The sequence below is a fragment of the Leguminivora glycinivorella genome, chromosome 9 (assembly GCF_023078275.1).
Source record: "Leguminivora glycinivorella isolate SPB_JAAS2020 chromosome 9, LegGlyc_1.1, whole genome shotgun sequence".
NCBI lineage: Eukaryota > Metazoa > Arthropoda > Insecta > Lepidoptera > Tortricidae > Leguminivora > Leguminivora glycinivorella.
In genome coordinates, this window is record NC_062979.1 from 11,911,412 (window position 1) to 11,936,641 (window position 25,230).

The 25,230-nt window shown below is 38.9% G+C and overlaps 1 protein-coding gene and 8 non-coding genes across 9 annotated transcripts; 3 read left to right on the forward strand and 6 right to left on the reverse strand.

Annotated features, from left to right (window-relative positions):
• Positions 1 to 4,794: 4,794 nt before the first annotated feature.
• Trnap-ugg lies at positions 4,795 to 4,866 on the reverse strand. Its single transcript has one exon. It is a non-coding gene; the product is annotated as a tRNA-Pro (tRNA).
• Positions 4,867 to 6,297: 1,431 nt separating this feature from the next.
• Positions 6,298 to 6,369, forward strand: Trnap-ugg. The gene has a single exon. It is a non-coding gene; the product is annotated as a tRNA-Pro (tRNA).
• A 1,556-nt stretch (positions 6,370 to 7,925) lies between these two features.
• On the reverse strand, positions 7,926 to 7,997 carry Trnap-ugg. Its single transcript has one exon. It is a non-coding gene; the product is annotated as a tRNA-Pro (tRNA).
• A 202-nt stretch (positions 7,998 to 8,199) lies between these two features.
• Trnap-ugg lies at positions 8,200 to 8,271 on the reverse strand. The gene has a single exon. It is a non-coding gene; the product is annotated as a tRNA-Pro (tRNA).
• A 4,386-nt stretch (positions 8,272 to 12,657) lies between these two features.
• Trnap-ugg lies at positions 12,658 to 12,729 on the forward strand. The gene has a single exon. It is a non-coding gene; the product is annotated as a tRNA-Pro (tRNA).
• Positions 12,730 to 14,902: 2,173 nt separating this feature from the next.
• LOC125229847 lies at positions 14,903 to 16,997 on the forward strand. Its single transcript, XM_048134787.1, has 3 exons — positions 14,903 to 16,473; positions 16,568 to 16,782; positions 16,894 to 16,997. Exon 1 carries the CDS (start codon positions 14,903 to 14,905, stop codon positions 16,328 to 16,330), a length of 1,428 nt encoding a protein of 475 aa, XP_047990744.1. The 3' UTR covers positions 16,331 to 16,473; positions 16,568 to 16,782; positions 16,894 to 16,997.
• Positions 16,998 to 21,230: 4,233 nt separating this feature from the next.
• Trnap-ugg lies at positions 21,231 to 21,302 on the reverse strand. Its single transcript has one exon. It is a non-coding gene; the product is annotated as a tRNA-Pro (tRNA).
• Positions 21,303 to 22,096: 794 nt separating this feature from the next.
• On the reverse strand, positions 22,097 to 22,168 carry Trnap-ugg. Its single transcript has one exon. It is a non-coding gene; the product is annotated as a tRNA-Pro (tRNA).
• A 554-nt stretch (positions 22,169 to 22,722) lies between these two features.
• On the reverse strand, positions 22,723 to 22,794 carry Trnap-ugg. Its single transcript has one exon. It is a non-coding gene; the product is annotated as a tRNA-Pro (tRNA).
• Positions 22,795 to 25,230: the final 2,436 nt, after the last annotated feature.

Here is a 25,230-nt window from a genome sequence, read left to right on the forward strand (position 1 = left end):
AAATACAACTGTGCTCTTTGTTTCGTTTTGAGAAAATAAGATAACTGTTTCACGATTGAAAATCTGCGTGTTGGTACTTTCATCACGTAAAAACTGGATCTTGAATTTATTTTTAAACGTTAAATCTTCTTGAAAGGCATACTAAACCTTTTTGAAGCGCGGGGTAAGCGCTGTCTGTTGACATAAAAGAAACATAACTGTCATAGCAGTGTGTCGTGCAGGGAGACTAATTTCTAATCTCCATAGTGTCGTGTTAATGAAAATATCAGTGTCAACGATTAATTTATTTATGGATTAAAACCACATAAACGTTAGTTATATCATTCCTACCAATTAACTACAGTGCGAGTACAGTACTAACTGGGACTTAGTGGTAAGAAAATCAAGCAGATGGGTCCCAGACCCAGTAAAATACTAGCCCGTCACCTTCGCAGTCAGTGAAATGAATGTAAGGGTAAGTGTTTACTTATCATACAAACCTTATTTTCCTCTCCGGGTCTGGGTTTCGCGATTTCTTTAATAAAAGTAGGTATGTTGAAATGAATATACTTATGTAGGTAGGTATGTGTGTTTGTACTGTTTACCAATCCTCAAACTACTAGATAACTGTGTTCTGCAGCGACTCGTGGTAGTCAGGTGCACCGCAGCACCATATCGCTCGAGGTTGTCCCTGATTTATTAGCTGTCGATACGTGGCAACTTTCTCAAGTAGTTTGTATTATTGCTCTATTGTTTGCCTTCTAGCTGTATAGTCAGGAGCATTACAGTTGAAACGAAAACATTATCGGAAATATACAAGCACATTCAACTTGAACAAAATAAAGGTCTTCGATAGTATGTTAATGCTGTTGGTGTTGATTATCTGACTGTACTAAATGATAAACGCAATATGCTTTTAGTACCTAAGTTAATTTATTTGTATCTACTGGAACTTTCAGCTTTAAAATTGTAAGACATAAAATTGGTAATATTTGTACAACGTTTAATAAGTTTTGTGCGACTCAATTCAGACTGAGAAATGGGCAGCAAACGTCTCGGATCTCGGACATATCATTGGATCCAGTATTTTATCAAAATTAATGCGCCTTTATTGTTAGCTGTCCGAGTTTTCCCAGTCGATTTGTTAAAGCAAATACCGGCGCGTTATCTCACGACCCAGAAAGGGCGTAAATTAGCTGCACTTTGTCAGCTTCTAATAAAACTTAACATCTTAACTGGTGTTATCTCATATTTTTGTTCGGAATCTTAACTACCTGGCTTCCGTCAGGACGTATTTCTTGAGGTCCTGCGACTTGAATGACGTGGACGACTATTTAATTTATGTCCATTACCCGAGGCGTTTCGTTTTAATGTGCTCGTTTAACTAGGTGACAGCTTGGTGACATTCGGGCGCCATCTTGATTATTATCAGCGCATCGACGCGTTCAAAGAAATCGGTAGGTTGCTTCGCTTTTTATGACGCGCTTAAGTAGAAATCGAAGAGTACGATTGTGTTATCTCAAGGAAGATTTCACTCATTAAACGTATTTTTATTGCTTAGATATTAAAATTCCTAAATGTACGATATTTACGACGAGGTATATACGTTCCTACCTACTTTATCCAGAAAGCAACAATGTTTTTGACTGTTTTGGGATTGGTAATCATACTTTGACGATGTTGGTACCCCGTGATAGGCACTTATACTTTCCGTTAAGGCTTATTTACTTATCTGCTCGTAAAACAAATGCCCACGGGGCGTCAGTATCTAATATTAAAAATTACCGCTTAAAAACAGTTGGAGAAAACACTTAGTGTCAATTTATTTTATTTGACATACGCAACTGCTTCTAATTTCCATTAAACCATATTTAATTTACATATATTGCTCTTCTAATTTCCTGTTAATAAAGGTAGACAAGAACAATGTACGGGATGATTAGATACTCTGGATCCTATTATCTGATCTATAATTCAATCGTGCCGATACGCCCGCGGGTGACGCTAGCACGGTAAGCCATCTCAGTTATTTATGCGACAATGGTGCTATTGTTATTTTGAAAATTGAGTTGCTGAGTGTTTTTGTGTAACAGATAATTTGTTTTGATTTCTGAATGATGTTCCTACGCAAGATAGGCTTTAGCCTGGTAAAAAAAGAGTAGAAATGAAAAAGTACGTTAGGTACTAAAATACGTGTCGTCCCGTTTTATTGCACATAGATAGGCATTGAATTGAAAGGGTCAAACACATGTTGCCACTTTTTAATTTCTTCTTTATTTTTGCCAGACTGTAGTTCTCTATCATAGGCTTAGCTTTTCCAGAAAATGTCGTTTAAATTTTCCATCAGAAGATTTTAAAGCCTATTATTTCTGTATACAAGTACCTACCCAAAATTCGGAAATCGGTACCGGTACGGTATTTAAGTACCTAATAATCAAGTAACTTCATGAAAAGGAATAAATAGAATGGGATGTGGCGTCGCGGCATAAATAATACATGTTCATAGATATAGTTCTGCCTCCGGATATAGGACAAAGCCCCCAATTTGAGGCACTGGGTCACCAGTTAATTACTGGCTCGATTCAATCGATTATTAAACAAGAATTGATATATTAATCGTAATTGTAGGCTCAGATACAGGGCTTAATGTAGGTACTTTTTAAATTCTTCATACTCTATAAAGTTTTTTTTACTGCTTTGCTTAGTTTTGAGTAAAGCAGCAAAGCGTTTTGTCCTTCGTCTTTTTGACATGTTACTTTTATTTTCTATTTTCATGGTGCAAACTACTTTTCATTGTGCAAAACGGTTTCCTGTTATATTTCATTTACAATTTGTATTTTAATTGCGCAAATAATAGCGTGTTCTGTAAAACACATGCTGCATCGTCATTTATCCAATACAATAATTATGTATGTAGCTACGAATTAAAGTACATACCTGTACGCCTGCACGGTAGGTTAGTAACCCCTTGTAGTGCTAGTGACCGAGCAGCTAAATTCAACTATGCACCCGCATTGGGGCAATTTCGAAAAACACATAAAAGTCACCATTATTTCTATAATATCAAGCCCTTTCGAAATTAGCCGAGCATTTCTGTGATTCGAAATTACCCCAATGCACCTTACCAAGAAGTTCAGCCAACTTCAACAACTTACTAACACTATGATATCAAACTATCAATTTCATTTTCATCGATATCGTCGATGGTCATCCGATTGTTACATATTCCCAAGGGCGTTATCAGGAATCGATAGTGGCCAGTGGGGCAGGAAGCGATTTATTAAAATTTGATCGCTTCATCATACGGACGGGATAAAAAAGGCTTTGTTAGCGTGTGCCGCGGTATGGTGCATGTCGCAGTAGCCAGTGGGGGACAGTAAGGAAGTCTTTATAGAGCTCATAGATCATTCCTTTTTCCTAGAATCTCTGTATCTAATAATGTATGTTCTAGATAACTTAGTATTTATGTAGGCAGCACAAATTGTGCGTTATACATTGTGTTACCACCACCCGGGCATTTATTAAATAAAACCAATAATAATACAGTCAATTAGCAATCGTTTGCGCATATCATCAAATCATAGGCATTTAAATGACTGAAAAATTAATTTTCCGAAATCCCAACATTCAATGTAATGCCTGCACTTCTTAACCCTTCGTCTGTGTTTGATAAGGATCCTAACATAAGGCGTTGGACTTTAAAATAATATATGAAAGTTAATTGTTTTATGACAATTTTTTGACAGACACAGACGAACGATGAGCGATGTCATTACTCACATCGCTCATACTTATGAGCTGTCATTTCATTGCCCTCACTTGACAAGTGTGTGTGCTGTACATTGGTAGTTTATGAAGTCAGAATGTTTAATTATTAATTAAATTAAGGGCATGGTTATGTCAAATAACTATGTAAGATTACGTTCCCTTAAAAAAAGCCCACTTCTTGGTAACACACTGTATATACCTAAAATTTGGTGGTGGCGTCTATGAAGAACGGGTGGAGATAGACTCAATTACATTTTCCGAATAAAACTCTACTAAAATAAAAATAAAACCTAAGAAAAAAAGTAACAAATTTTATAAAATCATTGACCAACATTAGGTATTAGTTTCGGAAACAATGTTTTAAATAATAACAAGTAGGCCTATTGCGGTTCTTTCCAAAAATAAGTAAAATTTATGAATGTACATGACATGAACATGTTAGTCATCCCAGTTCCTCATCTTCGATAGCCCACGCGTTGTTTACTCTTAAGATAAAATTAACATATTCGATGGAAACCATCTCCATTATCATACTGTTCCACTGCGTTTTCTATGTATGAGTATATTTGAATTTTACTTTTTACGAAACTTTTTGGAATGTAGTGAGAGTGTAAGTTATGGCAGGTGACACGAACATTGCTGTCTCGCGGTGTTCAGGTGGCGTTATTGAATGCTTCTGGCTTTTCTATTACCTACCATTATTATGTTTCTTATTGTATAATACTGGGTATAGCGTAAGAAATACCCATATATCAAAATGCATTATTACAAACCAAGGAATATTTGTTTTACAAGGGGCTAAAGTCATATTGATACCCGAGTAAGTGTGATATCGTTTCAAAAATCTTGAAAGTTGCGAGGGGAATAGAAAAATACAAATTTTCAAACATTACATAACTTTATTATTTGTTATTAAACACTAACGTTTAGAGGTTTTATCGGCTAACATGCCATGCATACATTACCATGCCTGTGAATACAGAGAAATAAAAAACAACATTACGAGCTGGTGTGGTGAAAATCAAGTTTTCCATTTCTACAAAAACAGGGCACGACCGGGATTTGAACCCGGGACCTCTCACACCCAAAGCGAGAATCATACCGCTAGACCATCATGCCTCATGGCACATTATTAAATTTACCCGTACACGTGTAAGATTGTGAATTGCGTTATTTGCGTATAAAGCATATGTTTTCTCCAATATCTCTCAATAATGTTCGCTGTATTGTCTACTTTTTAGTCAGAAACAATTTCAGTGTTATTTTTCATGGATTTTCTAAATTAATAAAGAAATCTTCATTATAGTCAAACTTAAATTTTAATATTTATTTTGAATTCAATACTGTATTTACCTACTGATTTAGCGGATACTAAATTGATAATATTTTTTACCTATTCAGGAAAATGGTTTTGACGATTATTTGATGAACTTCCTTGCATGTTCAGAGAAAAGCATTATTATATTGTATTATACCTGGCGAATGTGCCGATACTCAAACATGAATGAATAATTATATACATATGTCATTCGTTTTTGCGTATCGGCACTTCGGCACATTCGCCACGATATCATGGTCTAGATTAAGTAACGTCATCTCATCTCAGCTTATTTTTCTACTCTAATTGAAGATCAATATAACCGAAAAGCTCTCTAAGAACCCGATCCGGTTATATAAAATGTGTAAATCACACTTAAAGTCCTTACAAAAGTCTTAAGTAAAAACATCAATTTTCGAGCCTTAACAAAAATAGAAATTCATTAATCGGCTTTAATATCTCACAACATTACACGGTTGTAATAAATATGGGATAAATAAAACGACAATCCGAACAAAGTAAGAATAATGAGGCATTAATGAGGGAGAAACATCCAAGCTCGATATATTACTACCTAATTACCTATACATTTTACTTATCACAGCCACAGGCGGCAGGCGGACAGAAAATGGTTTATTTGCCTTGTCGAAATGTATACGATTTACAAGTCTATTTAATGAGATTAAAGAGATTATATTTACATGTCTACTGTAAACAAGTAAAGGGATTATGTGTTTAGGTCTGACCGACGAGTTTTAACATTACACGCTTCAAAATCTTCGCTATTGCCTCTCTTTGTACATGTATACTTGTAGGTACAGTCGTACAATCAGCTCGTGAGTTGGTACGTAATTGATGGGACATCTTATGATAGGCTGACTAAATGGTCTGGGTCTGTCAATGCACTAAGTAGATAATTTCCCTTTAGAAAATTATCTCAGCATCTGATGTTTGGTTTCACAACATATTCAGGAAACTCTTGAACTAGGAGATTTAGATGTGCGACACAGATATTTGCGTATCTTTATAGCAGGTAGCTAACTTGTACCTGAGAAAATAATTGTTACAATTTAACTTATCCACTTGAAACTGTAACACCAAAGATTGTTTACACTATTTCTAATTTCTATATCTTTTAGTAACACAGGTGTTTTTGTGTAACGAATATTTTACGTAAGTATTTATTTTCTGTGGGTTACTTCAATTCCTTGATATTCAGCACTCGATCAAGCGGCATGATGGTCTAGCGGTATGATTCTCGCTTTGGGTGTGAGAGGTCCCGGGTTCAAATCCCGGTCGTGCCCTGTTTTAATATTCGATTCGCTATTAATTAGCTCATTTTTTATTCAGTAGAGTTAAGACTGAAATGGAAGTATCGAAATAATAGGTTGAGGAAGGGTCGTAGGTACAGTTAACCAATTAGAACCCTAGGCAACTCTACAACCTCGTCAAAATGACAAGCAGTAAGAGTTATATTGACCGGGATATAGACCGTGATTACCTTTCTGATTTTTGTCGAGCTCCCGGATATTTCGACGCAGTTGCATGCATCATGATCACGGAAAAGAGAAAGAGTTTTCCGTGATCATGATGCATATCCCGGTCAATATCATTTTAATGAAAATAACCGTGAAAAAACTCTTAAGCAGTAAGAGATTTCTTACAATCCGATTTATATCGTCACTATGACATAGTAGTTCTACACCCTGTTTTTTAACCCCCGACGCAAAAACGAAGGGGTGTTATAAGTTTGACGTGTCTGTCTGTCTGTCTGTCTGTCTGTCTGTCTGTTTGTCTGTCTCTGTGTGTGTCTGTCTGTGGCATCGTAGCTCCCGAACGGATGAACCGATTTTGATTTAGTTTTTTTTGTCTGAAAGCTGAGTTAGTCGGGAGTGTTCTTAGCCATGTTTCACGAAAATCGGTCCACTATGTCGCGGTCGGGGGTTTTTTCAAAATTTAAATTTTTTTCAATTTCGTTAACTTTAAGGGAAGATTCATTACATCAAATACAATTAATGTCTCTAAGAAACTAGCGTCTTAACTCTTGCCGTTATCGAGTTATTAAAAAAATAAAGATAATTGATGAACACGTGTGTCACAGCCTTTACCAATTCCTAATGTTATTTGTTTTGACATTTGCCGTCAATCACTTGACACTAACTTGAATGTTATTCTTAAGGGTCTCTCCCACTAATAAATTCAGTTATTATGTATGAAAATATTAAAAAAAAATTTTTGCGAATTTAACTATAAGTGATATACAGGGTGGTTCCTGACAATGAACCTAACGACGTGTCGAATTTAACGGAAAACAAAAAAAACACGGTGTACAGTGGCCTAGGGTTCCAATTGGTTGACTGTACACATTTCAAACAAAATTACTTGATATTCTACTGTTTATCATTGATGTTATTTTATGCAATGAAAATGTATAATTATATTAAGTATGTACGAATTTCTGCATAATCTTATCTAGCATAGCTTAAAGCTTGAAGAGAGAGTTCCATCTTGATTAATTAATTCATCTAAATCAAAAGGATTGATTTCTCCATGAAAGCCAAACAAAGTAAGTCATTTAAAAAAGACACGCCATATGTTGGAATATTTCATTTTAAATAGTTCGTTTTCGTTTGTCAAAATAATTCACATCTGGTTGTCTGGTAGAGCTCGCTCTTTAGCGATAAGACCGCCTGTTGTCTGCCTCTATTTATAATCATTTGTTTTGTCTCCGCTGTATCTTTTTTCTGTATCTCTTGCTGAGGTGTGCCAATAAAGAGTATTCTATCTATCTATCTATCTATCTATAATTAATTTATTATTTATAAACTGACTTTCTGTGTTTTTAATGGAACGTAAAATAGGGCAGGACCGGGATTTGAACCCGGGACCTCTCACACCCAAAGCGAGAATCATACCGCTAGACCATCATGCCTCTTATAATTTTCCTGAAATGCAATCTTCACTTCTTTAGTTGAAATTTAAGTATTCAGTGGAAATACGACAGCGTATTTTTATGGTACCGACTTAATGTATGATATTTTTAAGACTAATTACTATGCATAAGCTAATATTGCGCATATTTAAATCTGTTATTGATTATTCTAGCTAATTACATAAACTACTGTGTTAAAACAGGGCACGACCGGGATTTGAACCCGGGACCTCTCACACCCAAAGCGAGAATCATACCGCTAGACCATCATGCCATTTGAACATGTGCTGAAAATCAAGGAATAGAAGAAAACTACATGAACCAAATACCTACGTAATGAACATCTGATTAAATAAGGCCAAGGAATAAGTGCGGTTTTAATCCAAATATGTAGTTCCATAATTACATTCTGACATAACGAGAGGTAGAAACGTTTGACGAAACCTGGCCGCGTAGCTGAATTACACAAACGCTCACGAAAACGCTCGTAGATCGTATCGTAGATTCTATATTCGCGTCGCAGAAATGCCATTCGGCTACGGCACATGTAGTCAATTTTGACTGAGGTATCACAAAATTAGAAAAAAAGTAATTGGAATGTGGCGACGGTGTCCAACTGTCCAAAGTGTCAAATTGTCCATGCCTGTGCACATTCATATTATAAATACTGATAAATGCGTCATTATTATGTCAAAAATTAAATTTTGTGTTACTAGAAGTTTCTATAACACCTAACGTAGCCCTGTGGGCTCTAAGGGAGTAGTGGTCTCAGATAAAACTAATTTCAGATATGTCACTGTCTAATTTTTTGTCCCCCTGCGCCTTATTCTGATTTGGGTGGCCGAGTCTGTTTTATAATATTTATTCGACTATGATGATCATTATGTATTCGTAAAGTTTTACTTATAATTCTATTGCATGATACATAATTTGAAAAGATAGCCAGCCCTTATTTTACAACTTTTTTCTTTCCGCACTGACTATAATTTACCACACCCATTTACTTGAAGTGAGCCATACACCGGGTAGACGGGGGCAATTTAGAGTTTGACTGTACTGAAATATTAGCCTTGCCTTTGCAAATGAAATAAATAATATTTACATACATACATGCTTCTCATTTGCGTTTGCGCCATTTTAAAGTTTATAATGCCCCCGTCCATCCGGTGTATGGAAGTGACGTAGGTACTTGTATCTGGGTAAATTCACTGTTAGATTCAGTAGACAGATATCGAGCCCAAAATAAGGTAATCATGTCTATCCTCGTAAGGCCCAATGTACAATTGTACATAGTTCTTCCAATCTAATTTGAATCTTTCACGAACGAAATAAAGTTGAATATCCATTAATACATTGTTTTTGAAACAAACGGAATTCGTACAAATTTACTTATAGAACAAGGTTCAAATTGAAAATGGGAAAACTAACTATGATGGGCCTTACTAGGCTATATCTCGATCAATATGAGTGTAGTGACGTATCTGTTATGTAATCTGTGTATCGGCGCCGGTGGTCGCGTAAAGCGGGCATTGCGCAACCGCCAATGTTCGCAGACGTGAAGCTGATGGAGAGCCTCTTAATACGTGCGTAAGTGTTCAGACAATTAACAGATTGTTGCTTGTTATGACCTTTTGTTGGGCTGATGGGCTTTTTAGGGCGGCACTTCATTTGGACGAGTGAGCTGGAAATTAGCGTACGGTCTATCCTCAAATACACAGGGTGGTCCGGAATAAAAGTAGTACTTAAGTAACTGTAACGACTCATATAATAGCCATACGAATAAATTAATAAATATTACCTCAGTGGCTTGTAGATCATTTACAGCAAGGCACACTATATCTTAACTTTTATTTTATACTTAAAATAGTGAACAGATGTTCTTTAGGTAAGCATCAGTTCTGAAGAGTATATTTCAGTAATGCTTACAAGCGGCATGATGGTGTAGCGGTATGATTCTCGCTTTGGGTGTGAGAGGTCCGGGTTCAAATCCCGGTTGGTTATACATACATACATACAATCACGCCTGTATCCCATAAAGGGATAGGCAGAGCACATGAACTACTCATGTTTCAGTGCCACTCTTGGCAAAAGGGGTTGAAAGAAAACGAAATTGTGACATTGCAGTGACAGGTTGCCAGCCTGTCGCCTACGCCACAAGTCCCACAGTCGACTTCTACGACACCCACGGGAAGAAAGCCAACCAATAGCCAATGATTTGATGATGATGCGCCAATTATTTATACAGGTAGGTATTGTTGAGGGACAGACAAAGAGGAAAACTAGCCACGGCCACGACCAAATGCAGACTCACCAAGTCTACCAAAACTACTTATGTAATAGGTCCAAAAATTTATAATTGCATTCCAAATGACATTCAAAATTTAGAAAATGATAATTGTTTTTATTCTAATTCCCAGAATTTTCTAGAAATGTTTAATCAAAATGCATTCTAAAATGTAAAAGAATTTTATAACATTTAAACATTTATGTAATGTATTCAATTATTATTCTAATTGGCCCTTGATCCAGCCACCTAGCGAGAGTCTCTTAAGATGTTGGTCGAGACTCTTCGCTATGAGACCGTTCGCTGAAACGACTATCGGAACAATGATCGTTGAATCAACATCCCACATGGCGGTTATCTCGTGAGCCAAGTCTAGGTACTTACTGGACTTGTCCTTCTCGGCTTTCACGAGATTCTCATCATGGGGGATGGTGATGTCAACGAGCACTGCCCGGCGTTGCAGTCGATCTATTATCACAATGTCAGGCGGCTACAATAGTCCTGTCAGTGATAATAGATCGATCCCAATAGAGCGTGGCACGACCATTTTCAAGAACTGGCGCAGGTAAGTACTTGTAGTACGGTACTTCGCGGTCCACAAGGCCGTATTGAAGAGCAAGTTGCTGGTGAATAATCCTGGCTATTAATATTCTAATTATTTTTAATATTGTATTATGTATGATCTCTTAATTTAATTCAAAAATTTAAAGTTTAATTATTATTCTAAATTTTAATATATGAACTGTAACTGTTGACGTGTAATGTATCTGTGCATTTACGAAATAAATGAATATGAATATGAATGGAAATGCCATGAATGGCACTTATCTCTAACACAAGTCTAATTTACCTTCAGAAATTACGCACACACTCGACATTTGCCACCTAATTAAGTCACAGCTCGTGAAATGACAATACGATAGAAATCCCATCGTAGATCGAACTCCCACGATACATTTCTCAAACGTACCGTTTACCAGCTACAGTTTTCCACAACCACATCCCCTATTTAAAGTGACTAAGGTTTGAAACTGTTTGTTCGCTTGTTCAGTTACCGTGGTGGTAAAGTGGTGGTGTGTATAACGAGTTGCGGTGTTTTCAAATCAAAGTTGATCGGTTACATGCCCACCACAGGTTTATGGCCTGTGCGAATTGGATGGCGGAACGACACAAATAGATCACCCGAAATGTAAAAGGTTTGCAATTGCGCTGGCTTTTTGATGCGAGTTTAGTACGGAATGATAAAGGTAAGACGCTGTGTCGCTGTATCGGTACGTTGTTGCTTCACTTAGTTTGTTATTGTTCAGTTGAAAATGGTTGAATCAAACGAATAATACAATCAAGCTTATACAAGGTGCTCGCGAGGAACCCGCATAACTTGAACCACGCGTTTCTGAGGCAAAACGAAAGAAAAAATGTTATATGAACTTTAAAATTTTTCGCCAAAAAAAAAATTTTTTAGTTTTTTTTTTTAGTTTTTTGGACGTATTTTCATATAAAAATTTTTTTTATCCATAAAGTTAACAATTAAAATGAGTTCCTTCATTTATTTTTCTAAAAACCAAATTATTTTGAAGTTTTTCTTGTCACATTTTGACATCTATCAATGACTACTGTGAGACTATGCTCCACAATTGCGCATCAGCGCCGTTAAGAAACCTTTTCTACTGAGTAACAATACGGAAATGTTTTTTTTTTAATTGGCAATAACTCTGAAACTAGACGAAATCTAGAAAAGTTTATATGACATTTTAGTCTTAAAATGTGACCAAGAATATGCCGTTAAAGTTATATGGGTTCCTCGCGAGCACCTTGTATAATGTCAATATGGAGAAGATCGCCACATTTTTTTAACCCTCGACGCAAAAACGACGAGGTGTTATAAGTTTGACGTGTCTATCTGTCTGTCTGTGTGTGTGTCTATCTGTGGCTCGTAGCTCCCGAACGGATGAACCGATTTAGATAGTTTTTTTGTTTGAAAGCTGAATTACTCGGGAGTGTTCTTAGCCATTTCCATGAAAATCGGTCCACTATGTCGCGATCGGGGGTTTTTCAAAATTTCAATTTTGTGGTTAGGTTATTCCATGAAATACCTGACTGTTATAGATATACCCTTGGGGTTCCAGGTACACGTGTTTGGGACCGATCATTTAGTATAAATAATTATTATTACTTAAGTTAGTTATAGATTTCAATGACCAACAACCAGAACAGTCCTTTTATGACAGAATGGTAACAAAGGCCGTTAAATATTAGCAATGCCGGTTATGTAACATATATTTATTAGTGAAGTAAAATAAACTTCGAGGTTTTATGTAAACAGGTGATTATAACTGCATACAATTTTAAAGGCTATCTTTCGATGGGTTGTCAAGAGGCATGATGGTCTAGCGGTATGATTCTCGCTTTGGGTGTGAGAGGTCCCGGGTTCAAATCCCGGTCGTGCCCATTTTTTAAAGTGTATTTTGCTTAACTAGTCGATAAAATATGATATGTATGTACTTGTAGTAATTTTATTAGTATTAAGTAGTGATATAGTTTAGTAGCACGTTGTAAGTACAGTCAACCAATTGGGACCCTAGGCCACTGTAGAACTATGGCTTAGTGACGTCATAAATCACATTGTAAGAAATCTCTTACTGCTTGTCATTTTGACATGGTTTTAGAGTGCCTAGGGCTAGGGCTACGGTTCCAATAAAATTGGTTGACTTTACGTGGTCCAAACATAGACTCGTAAGAGACAACATCATTATTCAGACAAAATTTATATTTCTTAGCACTGTTTATTGTAGAAGATGTCCTTCTCGCGCACGCACGTTCTTCGTGCCATCGAAAATCATACTTATATTTTTTTTTCTAGGACCAACCATAAACAATATTGTATTCGATTGGGAACAGCTTTCATTAAACACTGTGCAAGTTATTTCGAAAAACTTATAGGGTTGGGTTGATGCCATATCGTTTCAGCTGAAACATTGGAGGCTTTCAATATGGAATAGAATATCGCACGCAGTTTGTTTCAAATTGACCATTTGTATTGTTTAACACATTAAACAAGTTGCCAAATTACCCTCTCATGTTACGTCATATAGTTGGTGTATCCTTTATACGTATGGGCCTAATCTGTAAGATTTTAAATTGAATTGAATTCCAAGGGTATACGGTCGATTTTGGAATTCAAGAGATGTCAAAAAAGGAGGTTTTGAAGACTACAGTCTGTTTGGATGTAAGCCATACTGTTACTGACACGGTACTTGCTTATGCCAAATTGCACCTACTCCTCCTTCAAACTAAAATAAGCTCTATAGCGATGTTAAAAGATAGGTTTTTATGTTGAAGTTGTATTGTGTGTGAAGCGTTTTTCAAATGTTTTCCATTGACCCTATGCGGTCTGTGAACTTTGTCGAAGTCTATTTATATAGGGCTGGTTGCACAAAAGATAATTAAATTTTATATTTTTTATTTAGATAATTAAAACAAAATTACAATCATGAAACCAATACTAAGTAGTTATCCTGATACATAGTCCATTCCGCAGTAGATGTTATACAGCAATAAATCACTACATATATAGTTCTTATAAATAATTATAGCGTTTTCATATTATCCGATCGGATATCAAAGATGGCGCCCTTAATGTATAGGATGTCTGTCCTACATCCGATATTGGATCGGATAGTATGAAAACGCACTTACAGTTAGCAAAAGCAGTTAGCTAACTACATAAACCACTAATTATAATGAACTTCTAAGCACGGAACACTATCACTAAGATAATATTTTATAAACGTAAATAAAAGGAGAACATTCTTACAAGTGTGTTAACTATGTTATATAGAAACACATACTTTTATTTTTATTTTCACTGTTTTTTTTAATTTGTAAAGGATAATGATATTAATGATATTTTTTATCTAGGTACTCTAATAAATCTCTTATTAATCAGGCGATCTCTAATCTAAATATTCTCACCTACAAACGCTTTTTCAACGCGCACATGATCCTTAAAACCTGTATTACCACCAGTGAACGACCTGAACTATTATAACATACTTAACCCTTTCACCACCACCCAATCTCCAGCTTAAACCGAGATTAACCCGCGCCACCGGCCGTTCGTCAGCGAGCGATGTTGGCAGGGTTCCTTATTGCACCGAACCCCAAATTGCTCACCGAGACGCTTTATAATAACTCATACGATGTTTGCACATTGCGAGGAAATGTCATATGTGTCGCTGGTAAGTGGGGAATAGGGAATTTGGGAAATGGCTGGGTAAAGTGTACTTCGATGTTTGATAATTAGGACAATGCCTTATCAAAAACCTCTGCCTCCCTTGCGGATCATCCGTGGTCCAAAAAGGAGCCGGTCACAAGCCCGGATAAAAGAGGAGTGCACCTGGTCGGGTTGTCGTCTTGGGGGTAACCCCATCATTGCAACTTGCCCCCCCAAACCTAATCCAAGGTCTACATCGTGCCGATGGATGCATGGCTGAGAGGGAGCTCAGTCGCGAACGATACCCTTGGGAACCGGGCGAAACCCATTGTATATAGCCTTGTCTGCGCATGCGGGGCTCTGCGTAGAATGGACCTTTTACTTCCTCAGCTACTCGTGGGAACAAAAATGGATAAAACTTCAAAAAATAATTTAATAAAAACAAACAAAAACACAACGACCTCCTTAGATGAGACGGCACAAGCTGAAGCACTAAGGAGGGCGAAACCAATTAAGAGCGGAACGGCCAAAGAGGAGCCATCGAAGCCGGAGCGGCCACTGAAAGCTGGGGTACCTTCGGGAATCCCGGCCCAGGTGGCTGACCCGGAGACGAAGGAACCTCCGAAAGCTGGACCCTCTTCTAGCAAACCACCGACGGCGGAGAGCGGGACACTCGCTGAACCCTCGAAGCAGGTCATAGATCCCGGCTGGGAGATCAGGTGCAAACCAAGAGGGAAGCCTGCCCAGACCGAACATGAACCACCGCGAAATAAACTTTCGCAGAGGCAGAGGCAGCGGCTCCGAAAGCGAAGAGAAGCAGCCAGCCGCACCTCTGAAACCAAGCAGCAGGATGAAGACTCGACTGTTGCTAAACAAACCCAGGCGAAGAAACCAGAGGGGAAAGCCAAGAGGGCACGCCTGGATGAAACCATATCTCCCAGAGGCGACCACAAAAAACAGCGCATGGATGCCTCTTCGGGAACAGCTAACCAACCCTCCTCCTATGCAGCGGCAGCAGCGGCGGACCTGACGGTGGCGATCACAAACGATCGCACGGGCAGACTGTCGCAGCAAGACGCAGTAGAGGTGGAGAAGAAGATCGGAGATGCAATCTTCCAGGCTGCCATCGAGACCGATCTGGATACCGTAGCGGAGGCCCCAGCGTTCTCAGGTAAACCAAGTTTTGTGGATGGGTACCTGAAGCTGTGGTGCCAAGACGCAAACACCAAGGCGTGGCTGACGAAGTGGCTGGAGTCGGCTACCCTCCAAAACGGAGACCGTCTCGTTGGAAAGAGGGAGGACGAGATGGTCAGAAACACAAGGTGCGGCATCCTGATCCCGGCACTGGAGGAGAACCTCACGAAGATCGGCAGAGTCCTGAACTTCCAGAACCCATGGGCGCTTGTGAGGAAGTGGACTCTCCATCAGGCGATCCCACTAAAGAAGAGGGCCTGCACACTGCTCCTGGTGGGAATACCTGAAGACGTGGTTCCAGTGGTGCTGGAAAAGGGAAGGAGACTGAACTACCTGTGTGGGACAGTCTACATCCGTTTCCAGCACAGCGGAGGACGTTTCAGAGATTCTCCACCGGAGAAAACCACCGCACACGAGGAGGAAAAGGCCAGAGGGGAGGACAACCAACTGGACAGTACAGCAACAGCCAACACCCCCTCTGCCATGGAGACCGACAGTGCGGAACACCAAACCGTCGACATCGAGGAAAGCGTCCTGCTGGAATCGGAAGACGAAGACGGCCTACCGAAGGGGATCAGTCTCCTGGACCTAAAAGGAAGGGCAGCGGAAGAGTCATCCTCAAGTGCTGCCTTCCCCATGTAAGGTCCTCCAGGTTAACCTCCAGCACAGCGAATCTGCAACGGCTCAACTTCGAAGATGGCTGGAGGTTAACCCTACATCAATAGCACTGATCCAAGAGCCGTGGATCAGAAACACACGAATAAACGGCCTTGGCAACGCCGGAGGTAAATTAATATACAATACATATTATAAACCAAGAACTTGCATATACATATCTCGAAACATAATGGCACAACCACTAACTCAATTCTGTTCCAGAGACGTGTGCGCCATAAAACTCCTCAGAACACAAAACTCAACCCTACCAGAGATAGTCCTGGCGTCCACCTACATGGCGGCGGAGGACGAACCACCTCCTGTGGAGATGAACAACCTCATACGCTACTGCGAACATGAAGGGCTGGAGCTAGTCATTTCTGCAGACTGCAACGGCCATCACAACCTATGGGGAATGGAAACTAACAACAAAAGAGGTAACGATCTTGTTGAATACCTTATGTCAACTAACCTAGACATATTAAACATAGGCTCCAAACCAACCTTTGTCACTCGTAGATGTAATACTATAATTGACATTACTCTAGGCACAGGTCTGGCTGCTCAACATGTATCCAACTGGCACGTGTCGGACGAGGCATCCTGCTCCGATCACAGATGGATTCGGTATGACCTGACAGCCGACAAACACACAATCACACCCAAAAGAAACCCGAGGCGCACGGACATAACGGCGTACAAGAAACTCCTAGAAGGTAAATTAGATGAAAGTACACTAATAGAAAAACCAAACAACACAAAGGAACTGGAAGACCAGGTAAACCTACTAACAAAACACATAACTGACACCTACGAAAACACATGTCCACTATCGACACCATCAGCGGCGGGGAAAAGCAAAAACGCCAACAGCTGGTGGGGACCGGAGTTGGAACAAATGAGAACAAAAATGAGAAGACTTTTCAATAGAGCAATGAACACAAAAACTGAAGAGGACTGGGACAGATACCAAACAGCTAAATCAAACTATAAGAAGAGACTAAGATACAAAAAAGCAGCCTCATGGCGAAATTTTTGTGACAATATAGCTAACGTAAGTAATGCAAACAGAACGAGAAAAATACTCGCAGACCAACCTAGACAACTACTGGGCACCCTGAGGAGACAGGACAACACCAACACCGGTAGCCCAGCCGAAACAGAAAGGCTGCTGGTGGAGACACACTTCCCAGGATGCAAAGTAGTCAATGAACTAGACTCAGAACAAACAAGCAATTACAATCCAACGGAAAGTGAATGGAAAACAGCTGAACAAATTACAGAACCAAAAAGAACTCACTGGGCGGTAAACAGCTTCGAAAACTTCAAATCACCAGGAACAGATGGAATATACCCAGCCCTACTAAAATGGGGAGGACACAAATTAATAAAACACCTATCAAACTTACTATGTAGTTGCATAGCATTCAGATACATACCGCAGAAATGGAGGGAAGTAAAAGTAATTTTTCTACCCAAACCAGGCAAAACGGACTATACAGACCCTAAGTCATTCAGACCAATCAGCCTTACATCTTTCATGCTAAAAACACTGGAAAGACTATGTGACAAAGAGCTCAAAGAAACAGCACTAAAGAAAATACAAATCCACCCAAACCAACATGCCTACAGTCAAGGTAAATCAACAGACTCAGCGCTACATGCTGTAGTGAGTAACATAGAAAATGCGCTAGCTATGAAAAACTCATGTCTGGGAACCTTCATTGACATAGAGGGAGCCTTTGATAAGACCAATTTCAGCAGCATTAAACAAGCACTACAAAGGCATGGAACAAATCCACTCATGATTGAATGGATAATGAATATGTTAAGACAGAGAAGAATAAAACTATCTGAAAGTCAGGACCACCAGGCACTAGTCATGAGGGGATGCCCCCAAGGAGGGGTACTGTCGCCACTACTCTGGAACTTGGTGGTAAATGACTTGATAACAAAACTGAACGAAAAGCACTTTATAACCATAGGATATGCAGATGACTTAGTCATACTAATCAGCGGCCTGGTAATCAGTACACTGTGCAATCTCACACAGACAGCACTGAAAATAGTAGAGAAATGGTGCACGGAGAATGACCTATCGGTAAACCCTAAAAAGACCGACACAATTCTCTTCACATATAAACGGAAATTGGGTATATACGAAATGCCGACACTATTTGGCACACGACTGACACTTTCAAAAGAGGTGAAATATCTAGGCATAATCCTCGACGACAAACTCAACTGGAGCAAACACCTAGAACAAAAACTGAACAAAGCAACAGTGGCTTTCTGGCAATGCCGAAGGATGGTGGGCAAGAAATGGGGCCTTGCCCCCCACATCATACTGTGGCTATACAAAATGGTAATAATGCCAATGATCAGCTATGGAGCTATTGTATGGTGGCCCCGCACCCAGCTGACTACAGCAATAGATAAGCTGAACAAAACACAAAGACTAGCATGTGTAGCAACGACGGGTTGTATGAGGACTACTCCAACCGCAGCGTTAGAAATAATGCTAGGACTCCTACCACTACACATATATATACAAAAGGAAGCGGCAGCCACAGCCCTCCGACTGAAAGATCTAACCTTATGGACAAAACTAAACTCATCACACAAAAAAATCTATGGAGACATGATCTCAAAACTGCCGATGCTAGAAGCGCCAGTGGACAAACTACCTAAAACCACGGTCTTCTGCAAAAATTATACGATATCGCTAACAGAAGATCCAAAAGAAGGACTGCACCAAACAAACCTAAGAATATTCACAGACGGATCAAAAACAAAAGAGGGAACAGGGTGTGGAGTCTTCTCAGAAGACTTAAACATACACATATCCAAACCCCTAGGTGAACACAGCACGGTATTCCAAGCTGAATGTGTGGGTATAATAGAAGCTTGCAATGCCATAAAAAGACGACAGGTAAAACATGAAAACATACTAATATTATCAGACAGCAAATCAGTGCTTCAGGCACTAGACAGCGAAAAACTTACCTCGAAACTAATACTAGAATGTCATCAAAGCCTCACTGACGTGTGCGAAGAAGACAACAAAGTAACAATACAATGGATAAAGGGGCACAGTGGATCAAGAGGGAATGATGCAGCGGATGAACTGGCCCGAGAAGGATCAGACACACCGGCATATGGACCTGAACCCATCATACCCCTACCAGTATCATATAGGAAAAACCAACTTATGCAACACCACATAGAATAACACAACAAATACTGGGTTGAATTAGACACATGTAGACAAACCAAAGAAATTCTTGCTGTACCTAATACGAAGCTCACAAAAATCCTACTCAGAACACCCAGACACCAACTGCGCAAAATAGTAGGATTAATGACAGGACACAACACACTGAACAAACACCTCAATAACATAGGTATAACCGATAGCCCCATGTGCAGAGCGTGCATGGAAGCAGAAGAAACCACCAAACACTTTCTTCTAGAGTGTAAACAGGTAGAAGTATATAGGAACAAGTACCTAGGTACGCCGAACACACTAAAAGAGGTATTTAGCAACCTGAAAACACTGCTAGGATTTGTAGAGGAGCTGGGGTGGCTAGAGTAGTGCTACCTCGTCAAATTCACGCAAAATAGGCACAATAGTTGTCGACTTGCGGAAAATGCCCAACAAAACTATCAAAAACCTGTCACACCCAAATAGGTAATAATTGATTTTTCGAAATTAAATGTCTTGATTGACATGTACAACATTTATAATTACCTATAATGGTACTTTTCAGGGCTCTCTTAAATATGAAATTTCAGAAATAAACATGCTGTTTTAGCCTACTATGGATACTGGAAGAGATCCCTTATAGGGATAAGTTCGCCTTTGTACACCATAACTATACTGTATTTCTATGTCCTAACTTGTCTTATGTACAATAAAGTGTTTACATACATACATACATACATATTTAGTACCTACCTACCGTAAAGAGGCAATGAGGCTTGATCGTGTATTTTTTTAAATCTGAAATGATATAGGGTAAATAAAGCAATTGTATAGATAAGGTACAGCGGGGCAAATCTCGACTGGGGGGTAAATATAACTGGTCTATTTTTGCCATGTTTTACAATGGTTGCATTAATAGAGTGTACGCCGGTTATATGTATATGCTAGGCGTGTTCAGTGGATACATGTAGATCTCAACATCATAGTGTAATAATGGAAAAAATAGATTAGTTACAATTACCCCCCGGTAGAGATTTGCCCCGCTGTATCTTACATCATTAACTCGACGTACCTATTACCTAGAGAATGTGATTAAGGATATTCAGAAGAATCACAAGTCGCGTACCTACTAGTGGGACAAAGACAAACGGTCATGCTTAACAGTTTCTGGACATTTGAAAAAAGAACGATATTTCCAAATTACCGCGACAATGTATTTATTTCCTTTGTGCTTCCGTGTAATTGTCGTCGTCTACATTCGCGGGTTTTATTGCCCATATCAAGTCGTGGATGCCATTTTGTCTGATAATGCGGTTGGCTGCCATGACTCATTATTAACAACAAAAATTAAAAGATGAAAGCACTTATAACATGAGATAAATTAGCTCAAAAATATTATAGATAATAGCTCTCCTAAAGGTCAGATAAATATACCTACGCACACCTAACTATACCTAAGTACTTGCCTAGAAAATCTAGTTTTTAAATTCGTGTTTTTAGCGTCAGAAAAATTATACAACTTTGATACAAGTAGATTTATATACCTAATCGTACGTCTCTATTAGTACAGAAATAAATCCTATTTAAAAGGCATCTCAAATTTTAGTGCCCGCCTTTCTTATCTTAATTGATGTGAATTGCCCCCAAATTGCTAATTACGTAAATTACGGAGTCAAAATAGGGCACGACCGGGATTTGAACCCGGGACCTCTCACACCCAAAGCGAGAATCATACCGCTAGACCATCATGCCGCATGCAAGAAGACTTCAAAGAAAAATCCAAAATTAGAATTGGATTTCAGGCGATTCACCTGTTTAAACAAGAAGATTCAATATTTTGCGGACACAAGTCCTACTTAGGTATGTAGGTATCAGTGGCGGCTGGTGAAAATTTTTGCTAGGCAACACTCAGAAAAAAGAAACCTAGCTTAACCCCTCGTATGCGGCCTGTCAATTTTGGTCATTGAAATAGTGACCTTGACATTTAAAGCAATAGATTAAAATTCCCACGCACGGATCCGTGTCTAAGCATGCGAGGGGTTAACATTAGGTACTTTACTAGTAATCAATTTTAGGCAAGCCGGTGGGAATCGGCTTGTATGGACCAACCGCTGCTGGTAGGTATGTAGGTAAGGGATAAGCTCGCCTTTAGTTCTTCACCGTACTTGTATTTAATTTGTACTACATAATTATGGGATTGGAACAGCGGCACCAAAAATTCGAATTAAAAATCAAAATTATGAATTACTAACTCAAACATATCTTACTGTTTCTCGATTAATAAGCTTGCGGAGGACACTGTGTACCTGTGTAGGTACTTATTGCCTCATTTATTACATCCGTTAGAAGTTTAAATAGCATACATATTTAAAAACGATCCTGTAGCTGTAAGCCTGTTTTTAAGATCAAGAAGTGGATGGGATTTACCTACAAGGCTGCAGGTATAGTGGTGATCATGAATTAATCATAAACAGTGACAGTTATTCAGATGCTTAGATGCCTGATGAGAAGTCTAAAAGAGGATGGACTAGGAATATGCAAAAAATGGGCACGACCGGGATTTGAACCCGGGACCTCTCACACCCAAAGCGAGAATCATACCGCTAGACCATCATGCCTCCTGCAAGAAGACTTCAAAATAAAAACCCATAATAATAAAAGTTAAATTGCAGGCGATCCACCTGTTTAAACAAGAAGATTCAATATTTTGCGGACACAACTAACACTTCTGACGGAATAAGAACAGCATAACCAGAAATTCCAATTGTGAATCCATTTAAATTGAGAATCAAAATTATCCTATCCTAAACAAATCTTTCCGTTTCAAGGTAAATCATACAATTGCAAAAACATGCAACAAACGTATAATGGCCTAGGCAAGCTTAGATAGGCCCGCGGTGAACATTATGTAACATAATGAGAGAAGTTCAAATTTTTCTTGATAAGAAGGATGTCATAGTTGTAAAGCCACTTCAATAGATCAAGTTCGATGTGGGTTTCTATAGGGTACTGTCTTAGGTAAGCGGAGAAAGATAGTCCACCTACAAAGCTGCAGGTATAGACCTTTAATGGTAGGTGGTGACCATAACAGATCATAAACGGTGACTGTTATAAACGTAGCCTGAAAAAGAGGAAGAAGAAGGATAGACTTAGGACTACCTATGCAAAAAATGGGCACGACCGGGATTTGAACCCGGGACCTCTCACACCCAAAGCGAGAATCATACCGCTAGACCATCATGCCTCATACCAGTTGCATGCAACGAAGTCTACCTTTTCGATTTGTTCATTTTGAAACATTTGTGTAAACATCAAAATGGATTGCGTGAGTGCGTTTCATCTGCAAAATCCGTAAGAGAAATATTTACTTTTCATACGGGCGTCCTCTAGCCCTAACGTCCGATATAGTTTTTGCCGATATGTCAGACGACAAATAATTCTAATTCCTCGCTGTTCATTCTGTCATTCGCTCGTTTCAGACTGTAAAAGGGTAAGCAGTTCACCGGACGGTAACGGCCTGAGGTAAGTTATTCCGCGCTGTCGATATTTTGTTTTGACCGGCCGTTACTGGCAAACGGATTGTCACTGTCAGTGCCCTAGTACTTTTGTTCCACTTCATTTGAAAAGTGAACCACGAGAAATTTTAAAATCAGCAATGTTTGATTAACCCGTCATCACAGATTTTATTAATAAGTTACTAACGTAACAGATATATCCTTCACTTGTCCGCAAAACAACAAATACCTACGCTTTATTTAACTTATACTAATAAGTTACTACGTAAAACTCAGAAGAATAGTAGGTACGTGCCACGCGACTACACAGGCGGGCGCGTGGCGCCTCTCGGCCACTTGTTACCTCGAGGCAACTGCTAGCGGGTAGGTACTTAACGCGCGACCGCGTGCGAGTGACGTTGCTTTCACTAACTAAAGTTAAACTAATGTTATAGGTACATATATCTGAGATACCTAACATGTATTCTGTAGTAGGTAAAGTGTTATTACAGGGTATTACCGAAGTGGGGTATAAATGAAATGGTAGGTACTGAGGTATGTATGTAAATGACTGGGACTCCTTACGGATTCTTTGGTCGGTGTGTGGCCTTCCGGGAACTTGTAGGTTATGGCTAAATGGTCATTACTGATTAAAATGACGCTTTATGCATGAAAAAGCTTGGTAGTTTAACATTCTGTATTATTTACCGCAATCGTTACAATTTTTGTCAAACAGGTACTTGTAAAAAAGTTTTCAATCAACAGCATTTATGCCAAAAATGCATTAAGTACCTACATTAGGTACATCATTTTGGAGAGGAGCAGATACTCTTCAACTCTTGAATCTTTTTTTATCAAACATTGCTAATAACCACCCCCAAGAAACTCTTTTTCACGGACATACCTAGGTATAGACGGATATTGACGTCAAGCTTTTTTGGATACTTACTTCTTTTTGCGTCGGAGGTTTAAATCATAAGTAAATACCGCTAGGCTGTGTTTGCTATTCATGTTGTAATTCCTCCATTAGGATAGCTCTGAAAATGATTACCTAGTTACCTACCAAACTGTCCCGAGAATATTGATGGTCTTTTTGTTTACTGAGAAGAATTTGCATCTGTAGCAAGGTAAGACCCCGTAGTATATGTACTTACTAATTTATCGACTATTCTGTAATATGCGGCATTTTACCGCTCACAGCGTGAGCGTGCATACGGCATACGATTAGCAATGTCCCTCGATGTTTTACTCCACGGAACGCAAGCAAAACTCACATTGTTTCCGATATTTCAACAATTTAAACGTCGCCGACTGAAACTGTTGAAACTGTCCTAGAAAAGAATCGGTAATGAAGAATTTGAATGTATGCGCAAGTGGAAAAGTGCCGCTAGACTAGCGCGGGGAAGAACAAAATGATTTCTACCATGTTTGCAGCTCACCATAAAATTATACGAATGGCGGGTTATACGAATTATACGAAATTATACGAGTGACACTTCGTTTCTGGGTATATTTAGGGTTTTAATATAACTATCGAGGGGTACTAGAAGAGAGGCCAATGATATCTATAAAATTACACAACGAATTTTGATACTTTTTTTTGCATAGTGGTTCAAGGGAAAGGTATATACATATACAATAATTATGTTTGATAACCGTGCGAAGCCGGGGCGGGTCGCAACTCGCTAGTGTTATTTAAGACGCAACAGGAGGGGTCAATTCTGCACTCGCCTTTTTCTCCCTTGTACGATTGATTAAGTTTTGAAGGAGGAAATAGTCGAGAGCGGAACCTCAATTTTAAAGATTTTTTCGTAATATCTTCTAACTGAGTGGTCCGTAATGGACAATTTTTTTTCGATAAATCTAGTTAATAAGACTAGTATATTTAACTAAAATTCCCAAATTGAAAGGGGCTTTCCATTTTAGCATTTTCGCTCCTGTTGCGTCTTAAGTGGAAGTATGGTATCGTAATCTACACCACCAATATAAGGTATGTAAATAATTTAGTAAACTAAATAAAACCTCGTCCATTAGTCGGTAAGTATAATTCTGTTTGCGTATCAAACGTACTTGTATGGCAATTCAACGGTGATGGAAATGCGTGCTTATCCTAAATAACGTTGAAACAGGGAACGTTTGTCTGGCAGGCCATTTCAAACCCAAACAGACATACATAATGACATGTG